The sequence below is a fragment of the Megalops cyprinoides genome, chromosome 13, assembly GCF_013368585.1.
Source record: "Megalops cyprinoides isolate fMegCyp1 chromosome 13, fMegCyp1.pri, whole genome shotgun sequence".
In the NCBI taxonomy this organism is placed as follows: domain Eukaryota; kingdom Metazoa; phylum Chordata; class Actinopteri; order Elopiformes; family Megalopidae; genus Megalops; species Megalops cyprinoides.
In genome coordinates this window covers 24,413,298-24,437,430 of record NC_050595.1, presented here as the reverse complement: position 1 = coordinate 24,437,430, position 24,133 = coordinate 24,413,298, and the positions used below count along the sequence as shown (strand labels likewise).

The 24,133-nt window shown below is 45.8% G+C and overlaps 2 protein-coding genes across 2 annotated transcripts in view; one reads left to right on the top strand and one right to left on the bottom strand.

The window, feature by feature from the left end:
- The first annotated feature begins 261 nt into the window (after nucleotides 1-261).
- Nucleotides 262-14,456, top strand: LOC118788157 (WASP homolog-associated protein with actin, membranes and microtubules). Its single transcript, XM_036544047.1, has 10 exons — nucleotides 262-886; nucleotides 5,001-5,174; nucleotides 6,011-6,161; nucleotides 7,322-7,491; nucleotides 9,198-9,363; nucleotides 10,516-10,703; nucleotides 11,026-11,112; nucleotides 11,327-11,422; nucleotides 11,766-12,165; nucleotides 13,382-14,456. The coding sequence occupies exons 1-10, from the start codon at nucleotides 314-316 to the stop codon at nucleotides 13,711-13,713; spliced, it is 2,337 nt and encodes a 778-aa protein (XP_036399940.1). The 5' UTR covers nucleotides 262-313; the 3' UTR covers nucleotides 13,714-14,456.
- Nucleotides 14,457-16,221: 1,765 nt separating this feature from the next.
- Nucleotides 16,222-24,133, bottom strand: part of LOC118787981 (homer protein homolog 2-like) — a 34,958-nt gene continuing 27,046 nt past the window's right edge. Inside the window, exons 7-9 of the mRNA XM_036543778.1 lie at nucleotides 22,944-23,054; nucleotides 20,203-20,283; nucleotides 16,222-18,634 (exon numbers count right to left, since the gene is read on the bottom strand). Coding sequence (XP_036399671.1) covers nucleotides 18,446-18,634; nucleotides 20,203-20,283; nucleotides 22,944-23,054 — 381 coding nt within the window. The 3' untranslated portion in view covers nucleotides 16,222-18,445. The remainder of the gene's footprint in view (nucleotides 18,635-20,202; nucleotides 20,284-22,943; nucleotides 23,055-24,133) is intronic.

Below are 24,133 nucleotides of genomic sequence, written 5' to 3'. Positions count from 1 at the left end.
ATTCATACCCCCAGGCGTTGATCCCGAATCAACTAATATAAAAATTTTGTATGATGAATCTGTCAGCATTTTGTCAGCAATAATCACTGATCTTTATAATAATGTACATCAGTTTCGGTACCTCACTTCATCGCCTTTTTACACTGATCACTAACAGCGAGTCTGTGTAACACATTCTGAAATTTATAACTGGGATTTTCCCAGACACGTGACATGTGACTCACCACGGGGTCAAAGTTGACATTTAAGACATTTTGCAAATGGCGGAGGGTGTAAACACAGCAGTGAAACAGGCTGTGCAGATTTATTTAAAATGACGACTGTTGACTGTGAGCGCTTGGACAGCCTGGAAGGATGGGTCGCGATAAAAAGTAACATATTTGAAGAAACCGAGACCTTTAAACTCGGTTTCATCGTACAATGGAATGTGATCGAGAGCAAGTTTGCTGTCACTTGTCACAACAGGACACTTCAGCGGCAGAGACGGAAAGAGGAGCTGGCTTTAGGGGATACCGAGACCAGCTGGGCCGGACTCTTCTCGGTGAATGATCTCAAAAATATCCACCGTCAGTTTACGGGAGTTAGCGATGTGCTGGAGCCATACTTTCCCGACTTGACTGACTTCGAAGGGGGAAACATATGGGACCTGATTTTTCTGAGTAGGACTTCAAGCCAGGACGAGCCAGAGAAGGATTTGGATACACCTTGCCGGCAGCTTGAAAAGTACTTTTGCATCGCTGTTGACGTGTGTGGCCGGAAGATTGTACTCGATTCTTTATTTATGCAGGATGAACGTGATGTTGAAGAGTACTTTGAAAATCTGCAGGAGTTTAAGAGGAAAACAATGCAAGAAGAAGTCGTCAGGGCGAAAGATCATCTTCGGAAGGTGCGATATGTTGTTCCTTCTTGCTGTTTAACTAAACTGTAGCTTTCTTTTAGCTTGTAAACTAGGAGTTATTTGCTAGGTAGCTATAGTGAGCTTTTCACTTTCACTTTCAGCCCCGTTTCTATAATGGTGTCTACCTATGGCCTTGTTTTAGTAATCGTTCTAGCGGATCCTAGCCAACTGTTTGCCAACTTTTCAATGCGCAAATAGTTACCATACTTACGGACTTTGACATTTGGCACATGGATTGTTAATATGGCGAAACAGCTTGTCCGTGCTCTTTGAAGTTGTGTTGACGACGGCATTTGAAAATCGCATACTCATTGTAAGGGATGCTTGCTTATGTTCGTCGAACGAAAATGTCACTTGACACAGGCAGTTACTGACGTAAATGTGTTCGTGGAGGATCAGGTATGCGCAGGTATGCGCAGACCTGCGCAGAACATCTCCAGCGTCGCTGCCTTATGAGTCAGAGCTAGTGGCTGACTGCATAAACGGAGTTCGGACGGTTGCGACTCCATATGATGTGGCATGAAGATCGCCCAAGCTCTTGCTTTGGTTAGCCGATAGGTGGCACTAGTTAAAGGTGGCGCCACCAAGAGGTGGTACCATGCAGATATTTGTAATATCAATGAACGAACAGAAACAGTCATTAGTGTACATGTTTTTATATCTTGGATTCATTTATGTCCCACACAAAATTATTTGAAGCTACGCGTTCTGGTCTTACACGTCATAGTACTCAATGCAGTGTATATCATTTCTTATGTGTTTTGTCAAGAAACAATTATTTGCTGTTCAAAACTGATCGTTGATTTACAGGAAAGATGTCACGTGATACAGAGAAATTTAATGTGTGGCACTGATTGGAGTTCTATAAAGTACAGGAATGTACAACATGCATAGAAGGCAACAAACTGGCTCTGTCCATTCATGCTGGTAGTATTAGCAGAATGTATGCTGTAAAATAACATGAAATCAAACATACTAACAACAGAGATGAAATCAAATTGAAACCACTGTTTGCCAGCACCCCATCTGTTGTTTGGGCTTTGTACTTAGCTATCTAGCCAGTTAATGTACAGCAGAATTCCAGCTAGCTATGCATTTTATATTTTGCATTACATAACATTTGATTCATGTGCAGTATGTACCTAGCTAGTAAGGTGGCTGGCAAAAAAGAGGATTTTTTTTTAATTTACACTGTTGGCTAGCTACATAATTTCTCATCAAGGAAGAATGCACTATTTAGCAAATATGTGTAGCTAACTAGCAAGGCAGTTTTTCCAATTGTGGATGACTACGTTATTATATTCCCTAGCTACAAAAAGTTATGACATTATTTGTCACTCACTGCTGAACTAGTTAGGTAGTGACTGATTCAAGGTCCATCCAGGACTTTGCTGGTCTACAGGGTCCAGTTATGGTAGCTAAGTAAGCATCGTCACTTCTTAGTATCAAAGCAGCAGAAAAAATGACGTTGTTTATGGTTTATCTATGCTTTAATCTTAGCTAACTGTGGATATGGTGACTACAGACAGATGTAGTTAGAATAGATAGTTCATTCAAACCTATGGAGTAGTTAGCGCCCACGTATATGGAGTGCAAAACATTTTAACCTCTTCCTTCCCAGTTAGCTAACAAGTTAAAACCCCCCTGAGTTTCATCTCAAAGCTAACTTGTTACCTCTTTGTTGCTGTAGCTATAGATATATATACCAAGCTGTTAGGGTGTTAGTCTTATCTGTAGTCTTATAATACATGAAATGCTCTTAAAAGCATTGTTCACCCCTCTTTGGCATCCATTTTCAGTCTTTACTTTTCACATGTGAAATCTGATTCCAAAATTCAGCTTTTTAAAAATAGAGATTTGGATTTTCTAAAATTACATATTGGATAAGTTTAATGCTGAAACAATTTTTTTCCCCTTGATACAATCTCATTTTATCACCAAATACATTTGCCTGCAAGATGACACTTTTTGCACTACAACTCCCATAAGGCACCACAGTGGATGCTAATTGGAGGATAGGCAATGTTCCACTGATGTAATGTGAGAAGCAAATGGCAGGGTGCCTGAGAGTAGTGAGACAAGAAAAATCTAGCTGACCTACCCAAGCCTCATTTAGGTGGCTATCCCAGAATGAAGCCAGTTTGTTTGATTTGGGGTCATGGTGATTGTAGGCAAGTGGTATGGCTGTTTTCAAACATGAGCTGGAAACAAGTGCCTACTGCCCACCCTAGCAGGCTATAACTATATCTGTATATCTTATTGTTAATATATGCATGTAATAATGACATTATTATAGGATTTTCCTTATGTTACATTCCTTTAAAATTTCTGGTTTTGGTAAATGAATAAATGTGTGCCTTCGGAGGTGTAGGATTGGTGTTCTAAATAAGAAGCAACTAACTAAATAGCTATACTTGAATGCTTTAAAGAAAGGTTCTAAATAGAGATAATACTGAGATGTAAGTGAAGAAAAATTTTCATGATGCTTCTAGCAATCCTTTGACTAGATAGGGCATTCCCTGTGCTGTTTCTGCCATATGGGAGATTTGCCCAGAAACTTAAAAATAACATATGAGCTGTTAATTTCATCAACCGTAAGCACCATGGCAAATGGAGTGATTAAAAAAGTACCGTTTATTTATTTTGTCTGTGGAAATCATTCAAATGAAATCTCAGGGCAGCCTGATAAACTGTATAATTTGCCATAAGTATAGCATGCAAATTTATTTAAAAAAACCAATAAAATACAGGAGAATATTTACAATAAAATATAGAGGAAATGGCCTCGCCTGTCGCTTGTGCAGGATTGCATTTCTTGGGGCTGTTCTGTTCTAATTCGGATCCTGAAACTGCAAGGGCCGAGTCGTGTGACTGCCTCTGTGTTGGGCTTTATTCATCTCGGTTATAACGCCGTGGGTGTGGATTGTTGGTGGATTTGCGCAGTTGTCCTCTGCGCGTGGGAGGAGCGCGGAGCTCCAGCCTCCATCGACTTTTCAGGGTTTCCATCGGCTCCCGAGTCCTCGCAGGCCAGCGCTGGTGGGCGGCTTACAGAGGGCCTCGTAGGAAGGCAGCTTCAAGCCGCCACATGACTCACACAAGCCGCGTTTTCTTCACTTGTCAAGCTGCTTAGGTGTTCGTTATAAAAAGCCAGGCTTGCGCTGGAAAGCGTCTGTTGGCATGCAGAAATGAATCATCTTTATTTCAGAGCGGCGTTTGGGGTTACATCATTAAACCTGCAGGTTGCCGGTGCCTTGTAGAAGACGTACACAATTCTATATGTGATTAGTCCATATCCAGCTTTGAATTGGTATATTTTCCAGCACAAAATGAAATTGCTGATGGACAAACACAGATCCTAACATAGAAAACGCACTGCTCAATGCATGTAATACTGGGCTGTAAGTGGCACTTACCATGTCAACTGGTGTGATATCCTAATTGCCTTTAATTAGCTGCCATGCGGTGCATCTACTTTTAGATCCAAATGGATTTAACAACACATGGAAGGTTCTAAGATTACACTTGCCCTTTTTAGCCAGCCACTTGTCCTTTTTGTTTAGCTGTGCTTGTTGAATATTGGTTCAGGTTTCATTCAGTCCTCAATAATGTAGCCTACTTTTCTGTCTCCTTCTGTTCAAATGAAAAAAGGGAACATCTATTTGTAAAGGGAACGTCTTGAGTTCCTCTTTCCTTTTCTGTTTTTGCCTCCGTTTGTTTCTGTGGTTTTTGTTGTTCTGATGGAGCAGCTGAATTTAGAGTTTTGGTGTTAATGTGGGATTTGGCTTTTGTAAATCTGCTCATTACATCAACATACTTTCAAAGGGTATTTTGCATGGGTTTTCTTCTTAGGTTCTGATTTTGGTATTTTTAATTTTTTTTTTATTTTTAATTTTTTATTTAGTAAGCATGTGATTATTTAAACGTTTTTCTGTGCTCAGAGCAGCAGTTATTTTTGTAATAATTTTTAAATGGTTAATTTTACAAAGCATTTGTCACAGCTCTGCCATTTTTTTTCTTTTGTAAAATATCAGGTGAAGAACATGCAAAAAAATGTTGCGTGACTGTCAAACTTACTGTGTGCTAATATTAAAATTTCTTTCAGATCCTCCAGCAACACAAAACAGCTGACAAGCTGGTTCTCCTCTTAAAGATCTATGAAGAAGAAGATGAGGCTTACAAGGAGCTCGTTACCACAGCCACGCTGTTCTACCAGTACCTTCTGCAGCCTTTCAGAGACATGAGAGAGTTGGCCATGCTGTATAAAATGGAAATCTTGGTAGGACCGTTTCACTGATTTTAAAGTTAATAAGACAGCAAAAACACTGACTGAATGAGGGAATTAAAATCGCTTCATGCGTAATTCTGCGTGCAGCTGATCTATGTTTAGCAAAACTATTGTTTCTGCAGGATATTCACTTTCAGCATTCAATGCGCAGCGAAATCAGACAAATGAGTAGGAGGAGTGATGGCTTTGATGATTCCTTCAGGATGAGTTATTTGCTACTATTTGTTGATTTGCTCTTCCAGTAAATAAGGACATGGAATCTTTTCTGTTTTTTTTTTCTGCAGCCTATGATGTTGAATGTGAAAAACACGACTGTTGGCATTGGGTGGTTGCTTGGAAAAATAATTATTGAAATGCCTCTTTTTTTTTTGGTGCGACAAGAAGACATGAATTTATTCTGTGAAACAAGGCTAAAGCCATTCCTTGATGCAATCACAAGCTCCACTGAATACCAGGTCATCCTGACAAAAGGGATTCGTAAGAATCGTGAAAGGACACCGCTTCTGTCATCAGCCTGTGGTTATATAGCCTGTAACATGGAGATAAAACCACAGACGGAGAAATGGAAGGCAGAGCAGAAATTCAAAAGAACGTGCAAAGGGGCATGGCTTTACCCAGAGCTGGAATACTCACACAGTGTTTTAAAGATTCTATTTATAAGTGTGTGCGTGTTACCTTACTTGCTCTCACTTGTGAACGAAAAAAAATACTATATACACCCATCATGAATAGGATGAAAGCTGATCTCTAGATATAATTAGATTACAAGGAGTACGGGAAAGACATCAAAGCCACCCCTCCCCCAAAAACCTCTCTGTGATTTTCAGAAATTGCTGGAATTTGAGGAGCTGGGTCCCAAGAGGATAGCGGCTCTCGAGAAGGAGGCTGAGGACTGGAGCAAAAGAGCCGAGGACGCAGTGAGCTCCATTCAGGACATCACCGTCAACTACTTTGTGGAGACATCAAAGGCGCTCGCAGGTACTGCGCCGCGGCGGCTATCGCGCACCGCGCAGGGGCGCCCGCTCCGCTCAGCCACCATGTTACGAGCAGCGTCAGCACCAGGGCCCTGATTTACTGCGGCGCTTTCATCAGAGCAACGCTGACATTACATCAGCACGTGTGTTTAGCGTGAAGAAACGGAGCTAGCGGTGTAGGGCTGTGAATTTCATGACCACGCCTGCTGTTGTGTGGAAATGTAGTGCAGATGTGATCCGTACACGCTAACGTTCAGGGTTGTTATTGCTGTTGTTGTTATGCTGTGAAGGCTCAATCACCCAGGGCAGCTTCAAGCTCGTTTCCACTGACCCGCCTTAGCTGTAGGTCAAGGCGAGCCCGAGGCGTTTCCACTGCAGACTCACCGAGGCTGACATTCTGTTGGTCGACCCCAGATGTGACAGCGGGTCAGCCCTGGGTCACACAGAAGAGGGCATGCTTATTCAGTAAAATATCATGGCCAGAGAGTGTGTATTAAAACGCTAAGCCCCAGCTAGGTGGTATGGTCCTGCATACAGGATCGTTGATAGGTCACATTAGAAAATGGACATACCCAATGAATAAACCCCTCACGCTGGGTGTTCATATGTTTGCCATCATTCATCTCAGCCTTTCTGTTGTGGTCTATCCAAAATGGCAACTGAAAAGGGAAACATCAGAATTTCCTTCCCTTAGAATCTAAAAAAAATGAGCCCAGCAAGGTAGCATTTATGCATGAATAAATGCTGTATAAGCGATTGTAGACTGTACCAAGAAATTCAAGCTCTTCTGGGGTCAGTAGCACTTCAGCAGTTGGTCAGGCTTTACCAGCTGGTATGCAAGCCGCCATATCGGGTTGCATTAAAATGGCATGCATACTGCTAGGGGTGGTCAGTGGAAAAACACAGCTTATTACATAGCTCTCATTCCTGCACATTATCCACTTATACCACGGGATATTTTCAAAAGCAATTCACGTTAACCTCCACCTGGGATTTGACCCTGTGCCCTTGCGGTTGCAAGCCTGGTTCCCCAACCGCAGGGTCACACTCCTGCTCTGATGTGACACGCGGCGTATAAACATCACATCAAGCGTAGAGAGCACGGCCGGCGCTGCGTCAGCAGCCTTGGCACAAGGCATGATGGGAGGGCGGGTCTGTCCGCAGGGATGCTGAGACAGATGGAGGAGGACAGGCGGCGGTTCGGCCAGGCCTCCTGGGCCTCGGCCGCCCCCAGGCTGGAAAAGCTCAAGTTCATGCTGGCCAAGGAGACCCTCCAGCACATGCGGGCCAAAGAGATGTGCCTGCACCGCAAGAAACAGGACATCAGAGAGAGGGTAAGGGGCCGCCATCGGCTGGGCGCCACGTGCCCGCACGGCACGGCGGGGCGGGTTAGGCAGTGCCTGTCCACCGGGGCGGGTGGGGGGAGTGAGCTTTCGGAGTCTTTGGATTAAGGGATAGCTGTACTTAAAGAGGGCCCACAGGGGGCCCATAATCAGCTGTGGGTTGATGGGCCCGTGATACAAGAGGTAGGTACCGGTGAGGGATTAATCACACACATAAGGAGCTACAGACAGTACCATAATTTCATTATCTTAGCACATACCCTCATCCACTGCTTACATCCACTGCTTGCAATTTATATACGGCAGAGCGGGGTTATTAAGAGACCTCGCCCAAAATGCTGCAGCTTCACTGCTCTGGCTGGAATTAAAACCACCACTGGGTCCTTAGTAATGCGCCCGAACTACTCCCCCACGCTACTGCCCAAATGAGTCAGAGGAGTCCAACGGGTACAGAGAGACAGCTTCCAAAGGTAGTCATATCCACTGTATTCAGGCTTCACGCTTATTAAGGCTTACAGGAAGAAACAAAAAAAAACCTTGACACATTTTGCAGTGCGCTGGCAGTTTGATGGCCGCTTGAATGCGATGGCAGCGTTGAGGCTATTTCCAGCTCTAAGCATGTTCAAGAGAAGACATGTTCAATGCCGGCTCTTGACATTTTGCATCAATTGAAATTCATACAGAGTTTTAGTACAGATGCCCTCATAACAGGTTTTTTTTTTTGCAGCTCCGAATAGGGCTGGGCTCATTTTTAGATGCCCAGTGGATTTGAGCAACACATAGCAAGCGATATCTCAGCTGTAGGTGGGGGGGGGGGGAGGTTTGCAATTATCGTGGGTGAAGAGCTCTTTTGTAACAGTAGACGTGCTGACTCTTTATTGAGAGCATCCTCTTCAGAAAGCTGCTGTGTTCATTAGCGGGCCGACACCTTGGGAATCCACTGATTCCAAGCTGACGCACACACTTTGTTGCCTCCGTTAGAGGCGGACCCTGTTGTCCTCTCCCGCTTTGCCTCTTCTTCCTGCTTCATGCTCTTAATTTAGCCGCGGTCACGTTGCGAGAATCATGCTGATGGTCTGTGCCCACCTTCGCACCCGTGCAGTCCATTTGCATGTGGTTGCATGTGTTTAAATCAGCAGAGGCAGAGGGTCAGCTGGAGGTGCATGGTGCAGAGGTTCAGAGTTTTTTTTCCACCCTGTAGTAGAAAAATAACGCTTCAAAAGCAATGCTTCAGTCAATGTGAATCGAGTACACCGAGTTACAGTATGGTACCTGTAACTCGGTGTACTCAATATAGCCCCGCTCTGCCTGTGTAACAAAGCAAAGCAGACTCGGGCCTCAGGAGCGGTCGCGGTCGAGATTCTGGCGCGCGACCGTGATCCAGCTCGGCTTAACCGCCGTGACCCAGGTCATTTGGGGAAACAGCGGGCTTAATTTTTCTTTTCCATCCATGCCAACAGCATGCAGACAGCACCACTTTAGTGTTGCAGACCTGATAAACCCTTCCTGAACGCAGTTAAACAGAAGCAGCTGAAGTACAAAACGGAATTAGCACACTCAGCCCACGTGCGCTAAAGCCATTGGGAAAGAAAGTCTTGAGAGTCCAACCCGCTGAGTGTGCTTCTCTGAGAAACGGCTGCTGAGGTGAGCTGAGAACTGCCAGGCGGCGATGCGCTAATGGCTCTTTGTTCCCGCAGATGAGGGGCCTGGCCGATCAGACGGAGGCCGTGGACACGGTCGACCAGCTGGAGCTGCAGTACTACGAGGCCCAGCTGGAGCTGTACGACGTCAAGTTCGAGATCCTGAAGAACGAGGAGCTGCTGCTGGTGGCGCAGATAGACACCGTGCGCCGGCAGATTAAAGGTATTAACGCTCCCCGCGTATTAAAGACCGTCCCAACAGCTGTACGCCGCGCAGGGGAGCCGCTTTGAGCATCTGCCGGCCGAGGCGCGGCTTTCTGGAATAAGCCGAAAAATAGGCGTGTTTTTCCTTCGCCGATGACAGTCCTTGACGCGCTCCGCTCAAAACACGCTCAGCAGGTTCAGTCGGAATGACAGTTTGTTCCCGCAAGATCATTGTTTTTCACACCCTTTTGCGAATAGTATGTCAGCTGGAGTTTCAAAACATGTTTGTCCCTTCCAGACACGTACCGAAAAGGGAGATATTTATAAATCTGTGATGAAAAAGCTGGAAAGAGGAGGATAGCTAGCCCCCCCAAAATCCACTGATTAAATAAGCTCCGCTGTAGTGTATACAAAATAATGCTGCCAAAGCTTATTTACTTTAGAAAATGTTTTATATATGTAAATGTCCCTTAATTGCAGCTCCAGGGGAATACAGTATTTATTTCCCAGCATTTGCCTGAATAAACATGTACTTGGCTTTGTTTTTAGTTCTGAGACATGAAAAGCACGGGTCCTTGAGGTTTTAATTTGCTTCCCTTCAAATTCCAAGCGAGGAAGAGGAGCGATGAGGGACTGGCTTAATGAGTGAGGTATTCTCAGGCAGGGCTGCCTCAGGATCAGTCTCTGTCTGACCTTTGAATTAATCAGTAAGTGACTGAGTGGCTTGTTTTGCGATTCTCGGCAGAGCTGAAGGAAAAGGTGGTGGGCTGACACCTGTGTGGGAGAGAGTGAACGCGTGAATTTCACTGTGATTCTCTGCAAAGCTGAAGGAGGACGTGGTGTCTTATGATGCTTCCGTGGGAATGAGTGAATTGTGCCCTGACTTTCTCCAGAGCTGAAGGAGGAAGTCGTACACTATGCCTGTGCGTGAATGAACGAATTAATAAATGAATGAATGAATGAGTGTATTGTGCCGTGCCTCTCTGCAGAGCTGAAGGAGGAGGTGGTGTACTACGACGCTTGTGTGTGAATGAATGAATGAATGAATGAATGAATGAGTGTATTGTGCCGTGCCTCTCTGCAGAGCTGAAGGAGGAGGTGGTGTACTACGAAGCTTGTGTGTGAATGAATGAATGAATGAATGAGTGTGTTGTGCCGTGCCTCTCTGCAGAGCTGAAGGAGGAGGTGGTGTACTACGACACCTGCGAGGACCCGGAGGAGCTGCAGAGCGTGGTGCAGACGGGGGCTCTGCGTGACCCCAGCACCCCTGCCGTCAGGAGCCTCAACCGGCGGCTGCAGCAGCTGGAGACCAAGAGAGGAGCCATCTGTTCCAGGAGGGCCTACCTGCGCAACAAGAAGGTGTGGAGCCCCCCAAAAGCCCCCCATTTACCTTCCCCACCCCTCTCCCTGAGACAGGCTGGTGGAGGTGTACCTCTCATTGACAGCTTCCTCTGTAGTTCAATTCTACTCTTTTGCAGTAGCAGAGAAAACCACCCTTGATTCTTAATTAATCATGCCGTTTATAAATAAGCGCCAGTTTGGTATGGTTTAACGCTTCCATTCTCGTACGGTGGTCTCCGTACAGCTGCAGACACACTTGGGAAGGTGTTGTAGGTGTTGTATTGCTGATGGTGTTGGTAGATGTAGAGGTAGCCCACACTGAGCACGCTCTCCTCATCAGGACCAGTGTGTGGAGGCCCATGAACAGAAGCATCGGCAGGCGCAGCAGAACGCAGCCCAGTTTGCGCAGCACCACGCCGTCCAGCTGGTGAGTGACTGTGGTGATCGCCGCCAAGCTGCGGTCTGAGCTTCTGAGGGAATGCGCAGCCCGGTGCAGTTGAACATGAATGCGCACCAGACCAGCTGGTGGATCAGTTGGTCAGTTACCGTCTCTGACATGAGCGTGCGCTGTCTCTGTCGATGATGTGAGCGCGCGCTGTGTCTGTCTCTGACGTGAGTGTGCATTGCGTCGGCTCTTACAGAAAAGAGAGCAGAGGAAAGAGGAGGAGCAGAAGAGGAAGGAGTGGGTGGACCAGGAGCGGGAGAGGACTCTTAGCAGACTCAGGACATTCAGAGAGGTAGTCATGCTGGAACCATTCTCCTCACCATGGCTATGACGCATCACTGTCATTTTTTGAATTTGTGTGAAGAGGTGTCTGGTACAACACTTTTGATTGGTATACTTCCTGCAGTAAGAGTCAGACCAAGACCTAATTGAGCCTTGGTGGCTCTGTAGAGACTGCTTTTTAAAGTACCTCTGTGGTCAGATTTATTATTACTCACTTATCATCTAATCTCAGATCCATTAGTATGGTAGTAAACTGTGGCTTTGCCACACAATTATAAGAAAAAAATATATACATTATAGTCCAGTTTGCCCCAGAATGTTTCTAAATATTTCTTTCTGTCTTTGCTTCCCAGAAGAAACAGGGCCAGTACGTGCTCAAGACTCCAGGCTCAAAGGCGGCCCCCAGAGGCCCCCTGCATGACGATTCCTCCCAGCCTCTGTCCATCATCAGCCTGAGCCCCTCCCCCAGCAGTGCAGGCCCCGCCTCCACAGCCACACCCAAGAAGAAGCAGCAGAAGCCAAAGGACATCTCTGTCCAAATCTTCCTCCCGCCCGGGCCCGGTGGCGCACCCCCAGACCAGGGTTCTGTCCCACCACCACCGCCTCCACCTCCTCCACCCCCACCTCCACCACCTCCTCCTGCACCACCCCTGCCCCTCCAGGACCCAGAGCTCCTGGACAAGCCCATGCCTTTGCTCAGTGAAAGAGAGGCAGCTCCCTTCCCTGCAAAAAGCACCCTAAAGCAAAACATAGGTGAGTGAAGTGTTAATATTTGAAATGCTAAATGTTAATCATTTCATTTTAACAAGTGATAAATGCTAATTACATTTCCTCTTGTGCCTTTGATGTCATTTTATCCTAAAGTCCTTGTCTTTAATAAACATTTTTGCACAGCACAAAAAATGAATTACAGAATTCACACGGGGACTTTTTTTTTTTTTTTGGAAAAGAAACAACTTCTGTGATAGCGAACACTAGAAGGCTTATTTGCCGTGTTAGTTGTCACAGTGTTGCCACGGTTAGCGAGCTGAAGGCAGCCTCCAGAAGGCCGTGTTCTGTAAACACGAAAATTTGCGCGGCGCAACTTAGAACCGGGGCAGAGTTTCGGCTCGGAAACATGACCTGGAGACTGGTTCACTGTCCGGGGTCCAGCTTCATAATGAATGCTGGAAACGAGCAGTGTCCGTTTGCACATTAGGGTTTCCGCTCCGCTTCCCCTCTATGCATTCCACAGAATCTGGCTCCCAGCCTGTTTGTTTTACAGAGTCTTTCCAGATCCCTGTCTCTTCTGTCCCAAACTAAAGTCCTTTTCCAGGTCATAAGTGTAGCTCATCCTTTAAGACAAGGTTTTCTTCATAAATCTTGTATCAGTTCAGCTCCTAAAAAAGGGTATTTGCATAATTCATGTATTTGTTGTACAATTTAAACTATATGAAAACCTCTGTGAGGATGCATTTAACCATTTGGTTGCAGTCAAACTGTAAAACGCAGCAAGGAAGCCAGCGGTAAGTCAAGGTGGCTTATCAAATTTATCATGTGAAATTTATCAGGATGTATTTAATATGCTCATCTCCTCTTCTGTGTCCCAATGGCATGTTAAGTGGCAGCCTTGCAGCCGTATGGACTGAGTGTGATGGCATAAAGTAAAGGCCAGGTGTTTAATCTCTCCAGAATCAAACTCTTACCTATAATAAGCGTGCATTGATTCCTGCCCAATCCTGTGAAAAACGGACCTCGGAAATTAGTTCATTTGAGCAGCTTTCTGGGCTCGGAACTGCAGGCGCATCAGTGAAATATGGAGCCCATTTGTGCAAATCTTTCCACATTGCGCTGGCTTTGGCTGCGGTCCCCTCCCAAGGCTTAAGGTGCGAAAGCACAATAAATCTTTTGTTGAGCCACGCCGTCAAAAAAAAGGAGAGGGCCCCCGGAGCCTTATAGGAGCTGATGATTTAATGGGTTTGCGCCGCAGGCTCCATGGACGAGGTCCTGGCCTCCCTGCAGAGGGGGGAGATGCAACTGCGGAAAGTGGGCCCGCCGCCCGCCCAGCCGGCCCGCGGCGCGCCGGTCGACCTCAGGGACAGCATCCTGTCGGCCATCCGGCAGGGCGTGAAGCTGAAGAAGGTGCAGCCGGGCTCAGGGGCGGGGCCCGGCGCGGGTGGCGCGGCCCCGCCGCCCAGCGCCGCCTCCGAGCTGGAGCGCAGCATCAAGGCCGCCATGCAGAGGATGAAGAAGGTGTCCTCGGACTCCGACGAGGAGGAGGACGACGGCGGGGACACCCAGTCGGGGGAGTGGGACAGCTAAGATGGAGCCGCCCTCTCGGCCTTCCTCCCCCTGCCCCCCACCCCCCCCAGCTTGTCGCGAACATCTCCGAGGCCAACACTCTCTCACTGATTCGCTGTGACCGCCGATCTGCAAGCCTCTTCCCAGAGCCTGCACAGATGGCGCTTTGGGCTTCACTTAGCATTTTTTTAATAAGACCACTTTGACTGAACAGTGCTGCCGTACTGTTGAGAAATGAAGGCAATAGCACTTTGTGGCAGTGCAGGCTTGTCCTCACGCAGGCACGGGTTTACAAGGTGTTATGCTGTAACCCAATAACGGGGTTACCGCGTGTTTTTTTTTTTTTTTTTAAGAACACCAGAAATTTGTGTGGTCTTCCGCAAGTTGTCGATGAAGTGACGAATTGCACTTACGCACTGGGCGAAAAGCAAGGAAAAAGCAAACGCATCTGTGATTTACGCTGAAGGCAATTATATCACCATCATGAGCTGTAGTCATAACTGCCAAAAAGATAAGATAGGTCAAAGCCTTGAGAATACTGACCTTTGTTTCTGAGAAATGAGCTGGCCTACCACAGTGACGTCAAGGTATTGTAATCATTCTTCTGATTAGTACTGTTTTTTCATTGTAGCATTATACTTAATATTGTAACAATTTTCCAAAGCACTTAATTTGACTGGCTTCTGTAATGTGACAAGAGAAGGTGTGAGAATGAATTTGCAGTGCACTGACTTTTGCCTTGTTTTTTTTTTTTTTTTTTTTTTTTTTTTGGTTCCTGCTTGTTTATTGATAACAGCTTGGACAGGGTCTGTTCAAATGTACTTTGTGTTACACATTAAACCTGCAAAAGTGCCTTGAGGATTGTGTAATTCTGTTATCAATCACTTGCGTTATGAAAGATTACGCGGCTTCAGAGGCCAGAAGCAGGGGTTTTATCAGCCGCGGGGTTTTCTGTTGAGGTGCATGAGGCAGTGTGGACACATACGCGGTCAGACTGTGAAAGAGAATCCATCACGCACGTCAGCTGGAGTGGCCAAGGTCTGAGCTGCTGGTATTTCACACCCCCCTCGCCCCCAGCGGGTTATCTCATTTACAGTGCCACCTTGTGGCTGCACAACTCACAGTTCGACTGCTGCGTTGGAGTGGCCTTAGTGGTGCATTTTTAAACCCCTTTCAGAACACTGTGGTCATTGTACTCACTTGCGTAAGCAGTGTTATCCATTCATTTGCGACCTCGGGTGATGTAGTAACACTTAAGTTTTTTTTACCAGTGTCGTGTCCTGTTTTACTATTAGAACCACAGCTTCTCAATGGTTGCCCATGCCTTAATACCAAAACCATAAACTAGCAGTAACAAACCAGCATTGTAGGACTTGTTCACCACAGTTCATGTACTCAGTGAAGAAACTTACTCACCAGGTGATTTAGATCCAATTTTAAAGAGGTAAGAAGTGCAGTCATCGTTTGTCAACACCTTACTTACTGTAATGCCCCCGCTCCCCCTCAGTGGCTCCAAGTCACACTTCAAAATGTGTTAACTGTGAGCGCAAGAGTGACATATCGGCGCCTCTGAGTGACAGAGAGGACACCTCGGTTCAGGTATGTATCAAACCGACGCGGCAAAAGACAAATCCGAGCTACCAGCGTTGCTATGGAAACAGGACAGCTCAGCGGTGGTAGCCTACAGTAACATCACTGCAACACGTTCTTAATTATATTTTACCAACTCGCCCACTCATCACGCTGACACACTGAGAATGCCTGATGGAGCCCTTTTTCGAGGAGCGCCCGAGACAGAGTGAGAGAGAGAGAGAGGGGTGACCGCTTTCCTCTCGCGGTGCCCTCACTGCATGGAAATGCATGTGTGAAAATGCGCCCGCAGGCGAAGAATCCCGGTCAGCTTGCAAACGCTTTCCGCTGATCCGCCATGAGCTTGACCTGGAATGTGGGTCGAAGTATACTACTGGTCCATTTCTGGTAAATTCTGAAACGTCGCAAAACCAGCTCCCTTTCGTATTCCTTGTCCTTTTCATGTACTTGTTTCCACAGATTCATGAAGTAGACAACAAAATTTTAACATTTTTCTGATGACGTTGTCTGTATAGCTGATACATATTGGCTGTCAGCTTTTAACTATATGATTATAGTCTATTGCAATTTGCTGTGAAAGCAAGGCTTACTGACACTGTGGCTAATAATGTCCTGCATTTTTTAGGATACTGATGCTCCTAAATAATGTTTTATCATTTACATAGGCCCTCACAACGAGGGAAGAATCAATACCAGGAGTGAGTGGGGGGGGGATCAAGTTTCCGTGGCAACGTGGCCTCTCCAACACACACACTGCAGTCATCTCCACGGCACAGAGACGCGGCATAACAGCACGCCGCCTGCCTCCCGCTCGGAAAAGAAAAAAAAAAAAAAAGCGAATGCGTATGATAAAATAAAATACATCAGGAAATGTATGAATGAGTTTCACTCCACCACAAAAAGAAAGGATGTCACAAAAGCACAAGATGTCACAATGCCTTTGGAGAGAACCTAGAGGCTTTACTTTGAGCTTTGTGTGGGTTTACAGCGTTTGGGCACTGAGATTTGTCTGGCTGCAGGAACGAGAAAGCACACATTCTGATCAAATAAGGTCATTAAAGCGGGCTCTGTCATAGTCTCCATGGCAAGTCAGCTCGGACAGTAATTTAGTACACTGTGTACGCAGGAGTCATTTGTACCCCTGTACTTCCTCTTTCCCTACCACAGCTGACAAATCTCAACCCAAATTCGTCTCGTGTCGCTGAAGAAAACCTACAGACAGCACATTTTAATTAAACTATATTTTAACAATAACTCTATATGGTACAATGTTGAAGAGAAATCACAAAAGTGGGTAGGAGTCATTCTGCTTCTTCAGGAAGGATGAAAAGTCGTGTTCTCACCGTGGTAACCGCAGGGATGACCCCTATCAATGTCAGCACGAAGCCGCTTCAGCATCTGCCAAGGGGCTAAATATTTTTTAACTGTGGAAGGGGACAGACACATTCATTCATCTATAGTGAACAACAGCTTGCAAAATATTTTTGAAACAGTGATAGAAAATACACACACGGCATAATAGTTTCCCCACAAATGTTCATCCACAAGACACCCAACTGATCTTTGTGAACTACAACATTCAAATACAGCATGGAGCTGCACTCCAGAGGAAGAGAGGGACTTCACACCTTTTCTTAAAAAACAAAGAGTACAATATTCCCACCCCCTGGCCAAGGGTTTCTATATATAAAATTTATGAACCCAGATACCTATAATTAATACACTGTACTCGCAGAGAACGTTAAGGTAATGCTGTTACTGGGTCATTGCTGAAGACAGCTAGACTGAGAAATCTATAGGCACCAGCACAAAGATTTTTGTTGGGAAAAAAGCAACCCCATCAGGCTATATTGAAGTATTACTCGTGTAGAACACTTACACGAAGTTCCATAGTCTTGCAGCAACCCCCTTTCCCGAAACTCACCACCACACAAAGAAACAGTAATGTGGGAAGCACATTCTCGACGTGAATTACAAATTCGGAGACGTAACTTGGCTCTAAGAATTGACAGAACTCATATCGTACATGCAAAATCCTCAGAACACAGCACTCATCATGAACTGCGTCCCTGGCATAGTTTTTGGAACCCCCTCCCACGCTTTAGCCTACATCACAGTTTCCCTAATCAGAATTTCAAAACAGGTCTTTTATTCTTATGCACATACAATCTTGCACACTGTGTTTCCAAAGCAACAGTGAATTATTACTGAAACCTTTTCATTTGTTTTTTCTCAACAGACCTTGCAAGAGAGGTCTACTCTTTTTCAGTTGTGGTGTTTACAACTACAAAAGTACAGCATCCACGGGATGTGTTTGTGTGTTTTTTAATCTCTCTCGATTTTGATTTCAACTCCACGGCTGTTCTTTTATCACAATTTTTTATTTGATTCAGTACAGTTTTGAGGAACCCTGAAATTGTGTTGTGCTATTTGCACATTTGGGATTAGTGTTCTGGACCAACTAAGGACTTCTTAAAATTATCCTGTAAATTTCTGCAGAAATATGGCAGTAGTAATAATAGTTACATCAATCCTTGACTCTCCTGTTGGGGTTATAAAATAGTTCATACAAAGAGAGATGGGCCTTCGTTGCAGTTCATAAAGACTCAAAACTGAGGCACTTTGTGACAATGTGCAGATCATGTATGTGCATATTGTGGTGGACAAACGGCTTTCAAGCTGACCTGAGATCATTGTGAATCAGCCGCATGCGGGATTCACTTCTCTCTTTTTTACATCTAATAATTATGTAGGTGGCCAGTATAATGGAGGGCTGTTATGACTTGACTGTCTTGCTGTACTTAACGTTTCGCTAATGGATCGTCCTTATGAAAGCATTCTAACTGCCTGAGCCGTGCACTCATTTAAGACTGAATCCTCCACCTGTCCTCCATCTTTTTTTTTTCTCCTGCTATGAAAAGGGTAATTACAACAGTTCAGTAAACTACAAATTCAGCTCTAAATGTGATTCCAGAACACTGACACGGGGAGATGCCAACAGGTGGAGTACTCTTGCCACTTCCTTTCCTCCCACTTTACCACTTTACCATTTTGTTTTAATCTGATTGTTTCGGCGGAAACCCACTTTGGGGTCCGCGTCATCCCAGAACCCTTCTGTGATATCTGTTCTTAATGTGCAGTACAGCTCTTCCTGCACCTCCTCTCAGTTGTCCACCCCTAATTTGGACAGTCCTTGCCGGAACTCGTGGAGCTCATCGATCTTCCCGTCCAAGATGTCCATGAACTTCTTCAGCTCGACCTTCAGGTGACCTTGCTTGTGGTTGCTGTCCTCTATGTCTGTTTGTAGTGTCTCTATCCTCTCCTCCAGGTCTTTGTTTTTCATCTCAGCAGCCTGAGGGAACAAGAATGACAGGGCTGGCTTAGGAGCTGCGGCTCTAACAGCACTACCATGCCACAGGTTATCTACAGGCCCCACAGTCCAGGCCGCGACAGTGAGTGAGCGTCAGTGGAACTGCCATAAGAGGCAACAAAACGCGATCTATACTTGTGCCGCGGATCCTGGAATTTTCCAGCTGACTCTGGTAACCCGATCGGCCTTGTGGCGGCTCATCTTTAAATACTCGGATCAGGAGCAGCCTGTTCGCTGGTTTCTGTTGGCATTGTGAGGTGAAATATTCAAGGCATGCCATTGTTGAGTTTGTATAATGCCCCTCAGTCTGTGTTGCGTTGTGTGTCTGACAGCTCTGTGATGAAATTATTCACCAGCTCGTTTCAAACTCGCAGGACAGAGGGCGAGAGGCACTGTGAGTGGCTGTCATTTAAAATTCAGCACCGTGACATTTGTATCAGAGGTGACCCCCATGAAAAAATGAATATAGCAAGATTAAAGATATGAGGTGCCAACAGGCCTTCCCTCGACTCTGCAATGTAAAACATGTAATTCAGATATATATGTGAGCCTTGGAAAGCCACCAGAGAAGCAATTTCACAGAAGACTCTGTAGTGTTAAATGCTCTGTAGTACTGCTAATATCACACTCAATTCGAAAGACTTAATGTCACCAGCCAATCGCGTCTTGCATACCATGACAAATAGATGTCACCATGCCACTGATTAAGTCCACGCTGCTATTCTAAGGGACGTAATTTTATATCCGGTTTCCTCTTATTAACAAACAACCGAGGCCTTCGGAACAGTGGAGGAGCAGGGGAGCTTTTCACTAGTGACAATACCACTGTTACCGAGTTACTATTCCTAACTGTGAGTGACAACAAACCTCTACTGATGTTTTGTGAGAAGCTCAATCACAATAGACCGCAGGGAACAAAGACCACGGCAGTTGCCATGTGAACGATAGCAATGCTAATGCTGTTAACGATCAATAACAGTACGCCACAGTTAGCATTGCTTAACAGCCACATAAATAGCAAATACAATGAGAATGACAGAGTGAAATGGCAACACTAATGGCAATACTGACACTGACCTCCTCAAAGGGCTTGGTGAAAAGAGAGATGGAGTCTGCTTAGCCCAATGGGGGTGTTGTCTGTGTCTGTGATCTACTCAGCCTGCCATGTCCTTATGGGCCCTTACCTTAGAGGGTGTGTGTATCCTTTTTCAGCTGTGTGCTGTGGCATTGTAATATGCTGAAATATTGCTGTGTGGCGTTTTGCAAACTGCAATACGGATGTGTTTCAGTAATTACAGCGCAGTGCAGCAGCAGTGTGGCATAGTGGTAAGGAGCAGGGCTTGTAACTAAACGGTTGCTGGTTCTGTTCCCCACAGGGGCACTGCTGTTGTATCCTTGGGCAAGGTACTTAACCTAGAATTGCCTCTGTAAATATCCAGCTGTATAAATGGATAGCACGCAAAACTGTAACCTGTCTAAGTCGCTCTGGATAAGAGTGTCTGCTAAATAACAATAATGTATTGTAATGTAAATACTGCTGTTTTGGGTACCTGTAGTTTCTGTGTGATATTTTCACATTCCTCCATGAGTTGAGGGATTATCTCAGCTTGCTTCCTCAGGTTCTCCAGCTCCTGCAGGACAACAGACACCACACATTAAACGGCTCATCAAAACTGTACACTGGGCATCAGAAGGCGCACTGTTCACCCACACATGAAACCCCCTGTTCAGACTCACTGTACATTATACACCCACACACAGCACCCCTATTCAGACTGAATACTGTACTCGCTGAGAAGCGCAGTGTTCTGCCGGAGCAGGCCGTCAGGGACTCCCCGGCCTGCCACGCAGCGCGCGCTATGCATTAGGAGACTCCGACTGCGCGGGCTGCATTCTGCATGAACCACGGCGACGGCTCGAGAAGGAGCGCATCAAACTTTCATGAGCTCGGTAAAGGCCGTGATAATTGGTCAGCCTTTGAAATTGCCCGAAAGGAGCTCGCTCCCACGGGGCCGAGCTGTCAAGTCAGAGGTCATCAAAGATGGGGGGGGGGGTCGACGGAGAGAGTGGAAACACGAGGGGGGCGGACGGGTCAATAATTCATGGTCACGTTTCCCCACCTCTCTGATTCTGTTTGCCGTAGCGGAGCCCCGGAGCGCCCTGGGACAAGCCTGCTGTGCCGCGTGCTGCAGTCGGAGCTGGAATGGCGACCGCTTGCCTGCGTCTTCTTTAATATGTCAAACGAGCTTGGCACCAGTGCAACGGTGAATTGGTCTGATCCATTCCAAATAAAATTTTCTGTCTGAACAACTTGTTTCATTCCACGACAATAGACCGATATCAAAAATCCACCTGTTACAATTGCACTCATATTCCAACAGAGGTGATTACTGCATTCAGTTGGCAGTGAGAGGTATAGAAGTATTCAGGGGTAGGGATGTATCTGGTGGTTCGCCTCTTCAGCTAAGCTCCTTCTTGAACCATTCCGCGTTGATGGGTGCAGGACATGAGTCACTCTTTGTACCTTTGCATTTCCTCACTGTGTTATCTCCGGGCCTCTGAAGCAATGACTTCTTACTGCCAACAAAAGGCAGGAACATCATTTTATTTTAAGGCACGAATAAGCAATGGAGGAGCACATTCCGGTTCCGGAGAGGCCGGATTTCGCTCGCTGGCGGGGCAGGCACTGCGGTAGACACCCCGTTAGAAATCGGGACAGTGCGGCGGAGGGGGAGGTGGGGCCGCCACCATGCTGCGAACGAAACAGCAGCTGCTACCATGTGAGCCTCCGCCACAGCGCTAAATAAGGACCCTGTCAGGCACATGAGAGCCACGCTCGCTGACATCCTGGCGGAAAAAAAAAGAAATGGAGGGCTGAGCGAAAAAGTCAATGCTAATGAAATATTTGTCTCCAGGCAGGGACAGCATTTAGCCATTAACAAGCAAGGGTCAAATAAAGCTCTCTGCCGCGGCTGGCCAGGTCATAATTAAGGCAAGCGCCAATGCCAGTGACATGAGGAGGAGGATGGTCTCGCTCTCCGCTTGCGACTGCTGTGGAATGTACAGCAGCCTGAGGTGAGATGCTCCAGAGCAGGGCTAATGCATCAAACTCCTGAAATGCTCCTGAAACTCCATACTCCTCTCTCATCCCCCAAGTTCAAACCCCTGACACTGACTGAAATGCTCTCATCCTTAAATTTCACACTTATAACATCAAGTGAAATGCCCTCACCGTTGAAATTCAAACTCCTAACATTGACTGAAATGCACTTATCCTCAAATGTCAAAATCCTAACATTGACTGAAATGCACTTATCCTCAAATGTCAAAATCCTAACACTGGCTGTAATGCAGTCATCCTCAAACTTCAGACTCTTAAACTTCAACTGAAATGCACTCATGCTCAAATGTCAAACTCTTAAAATGATGAAATTCATTCTCCCTCAAATGGCATCTAAATAATAACACAAACGTCTTTGTACTTTTAAGAAAAAACTTGATTGTTCATCTATCACAGACTGTATCAGGAATAAATAAAGTGAAGATAAACATACAGTGTTAAAATAAGGCCTACAGGAGCCTGTCTTTCAGGCGAGTGAAGTGTTTTAAATAAACTTTAATGAAAACTTTGAACACAGCAGAAATACTAAAAGTGAAGTAAACTATATAAGCAAAACATCAGGATTCTGCTGAACACAAAGGTTTACGAAAATCAGCTAAACTTTAAATGCTGTAGCATAGTTTCAAAGCTCCCGAGTAATCAATCTCCTCTTTCTTTTTAAGTTAATGATTTCCTGTGGGACCGAGTGGAAATGCGCAGTTTCTTCAGACTTAACCACGAAAACACACCCCTGCTCCTGTAATGAACAGCGTCCCAATGTGACCCAACTCGCTGTCACCGCTGTCCTCTTTAATGCACAGTCTGCACTTCTAACTCAAGGGAAAACTCTGCGTTAGGAGCCACCATCCCCAAGAACATGTGAGAAAGTAGGACAGATTCACAACCGCTTTCAGGGAATATACAGTACATGAGGTGCACTTTATGGTATTGGACTTAGAAGGAAAAAGAATGACAAAAACAAAGAAAGGTCTGGGTAAGGAGTGTGTGCGTCTGAGTGTATGTGTGCATTTTTGTACACGTGCATCCCTGCTCATGTGTGTTTCTGTACATTTATGTCTATGAGCTTACTGGTCTCTGCCCATGTGCATTTCTGCATATTTGCATTTTGGCGTTTGTTTTGTCTCCACACACACGGCCAGGATGGTGCCTGGCTCTCCGTGATGGCCTCACCTGCTCCTTCTCTTGAAGCTCGGACTCCAGCTCCTGCACTCGCACTGTCAGCTGAGCGTTCCTCTCCTTCTCCTGATTGGCCTCGTTACACTCCGCCTCTAGCTCTGTGATCTGCAGCCGGAGAGACAGCACCTCGTCAACAGCATCCGCAGCCGCAGTTCACAGATACTTCCCCAGCTCTGGGATCGGCATGTAATAGCCATGCAGTTTATCCAGCAGCTAATGATGTAAAATAAGCTGTTGTATAGTCTCCACAGTAATACCCAAAAGAGCTGGATATTATGAGAATGCGACATTTAGAAATTAATTTTCATTCAAAATTATTTACTAAAGGACATGTGATTATGATTATTGTAGGGGTTAATATTCCTCTGACATAACACTTTGGCAAAAGTAATTATTTAAGTGATCATGGGCAGAAGGCCCCACCCTGCCAGAATGGCAGCTACAGATAAGCTATGCAGCATGTGGCAAAATTTAATATTATTCTTTGCTTGCATAATGTGACAGAGATATCCAGAGTTGCCAAATGTCTTCACCGAGAGAACGGAGAGTCCACTAAATAAAAAAAATGAATATTAAAATGATTCAGAAGGAGATACCTCTTGGTCTGATTACAAGACAAAACTTATAATTCGTGAGTCATCTGATTAGTCGGCTGAAAAATGCAAGGACAGATCTCTAATGCAGTAAAAAAAAAAAAGCTGTTTGCCAGCGAGCGAGCTATGGAGAATCCGAGTCAGAGACAACAGCAAACGGCTGCCCACTCACTCTGCCACCACTGCGAGAGTCACCGCAGCCTGCAGTGATCTAGCTCGGCTAAAGCAAAATACATTCTTATGAGGCCTGTCTGCAAACCATCTGAGGGATGGTGAAATATCCATACCCGCGAACAGGGGAGGATGGTTTCAATTTTATTTTCGCAGGACAGTGTGCTATATCAGCTCGAGCCTGGTTACGAAACTGCGATGACTATTTATAGCCAAGCTGGCGAGAACCCCTCATATCTTCCTTACTGGTGTGGATGGAGCAGATTATGTAGCCTAGGTGGACATATTGGAGGCCTCTGCCTGCCATTGCTATGGTTTAGGCTGGACTGTCTGTAGATTAATGTGGATTTCATAGGGCTTTAAGAAGTCGCTCCAGACTGAGACATGCAGGGCTAGTGCCCTCTCCTCCTTTCGGCTGGA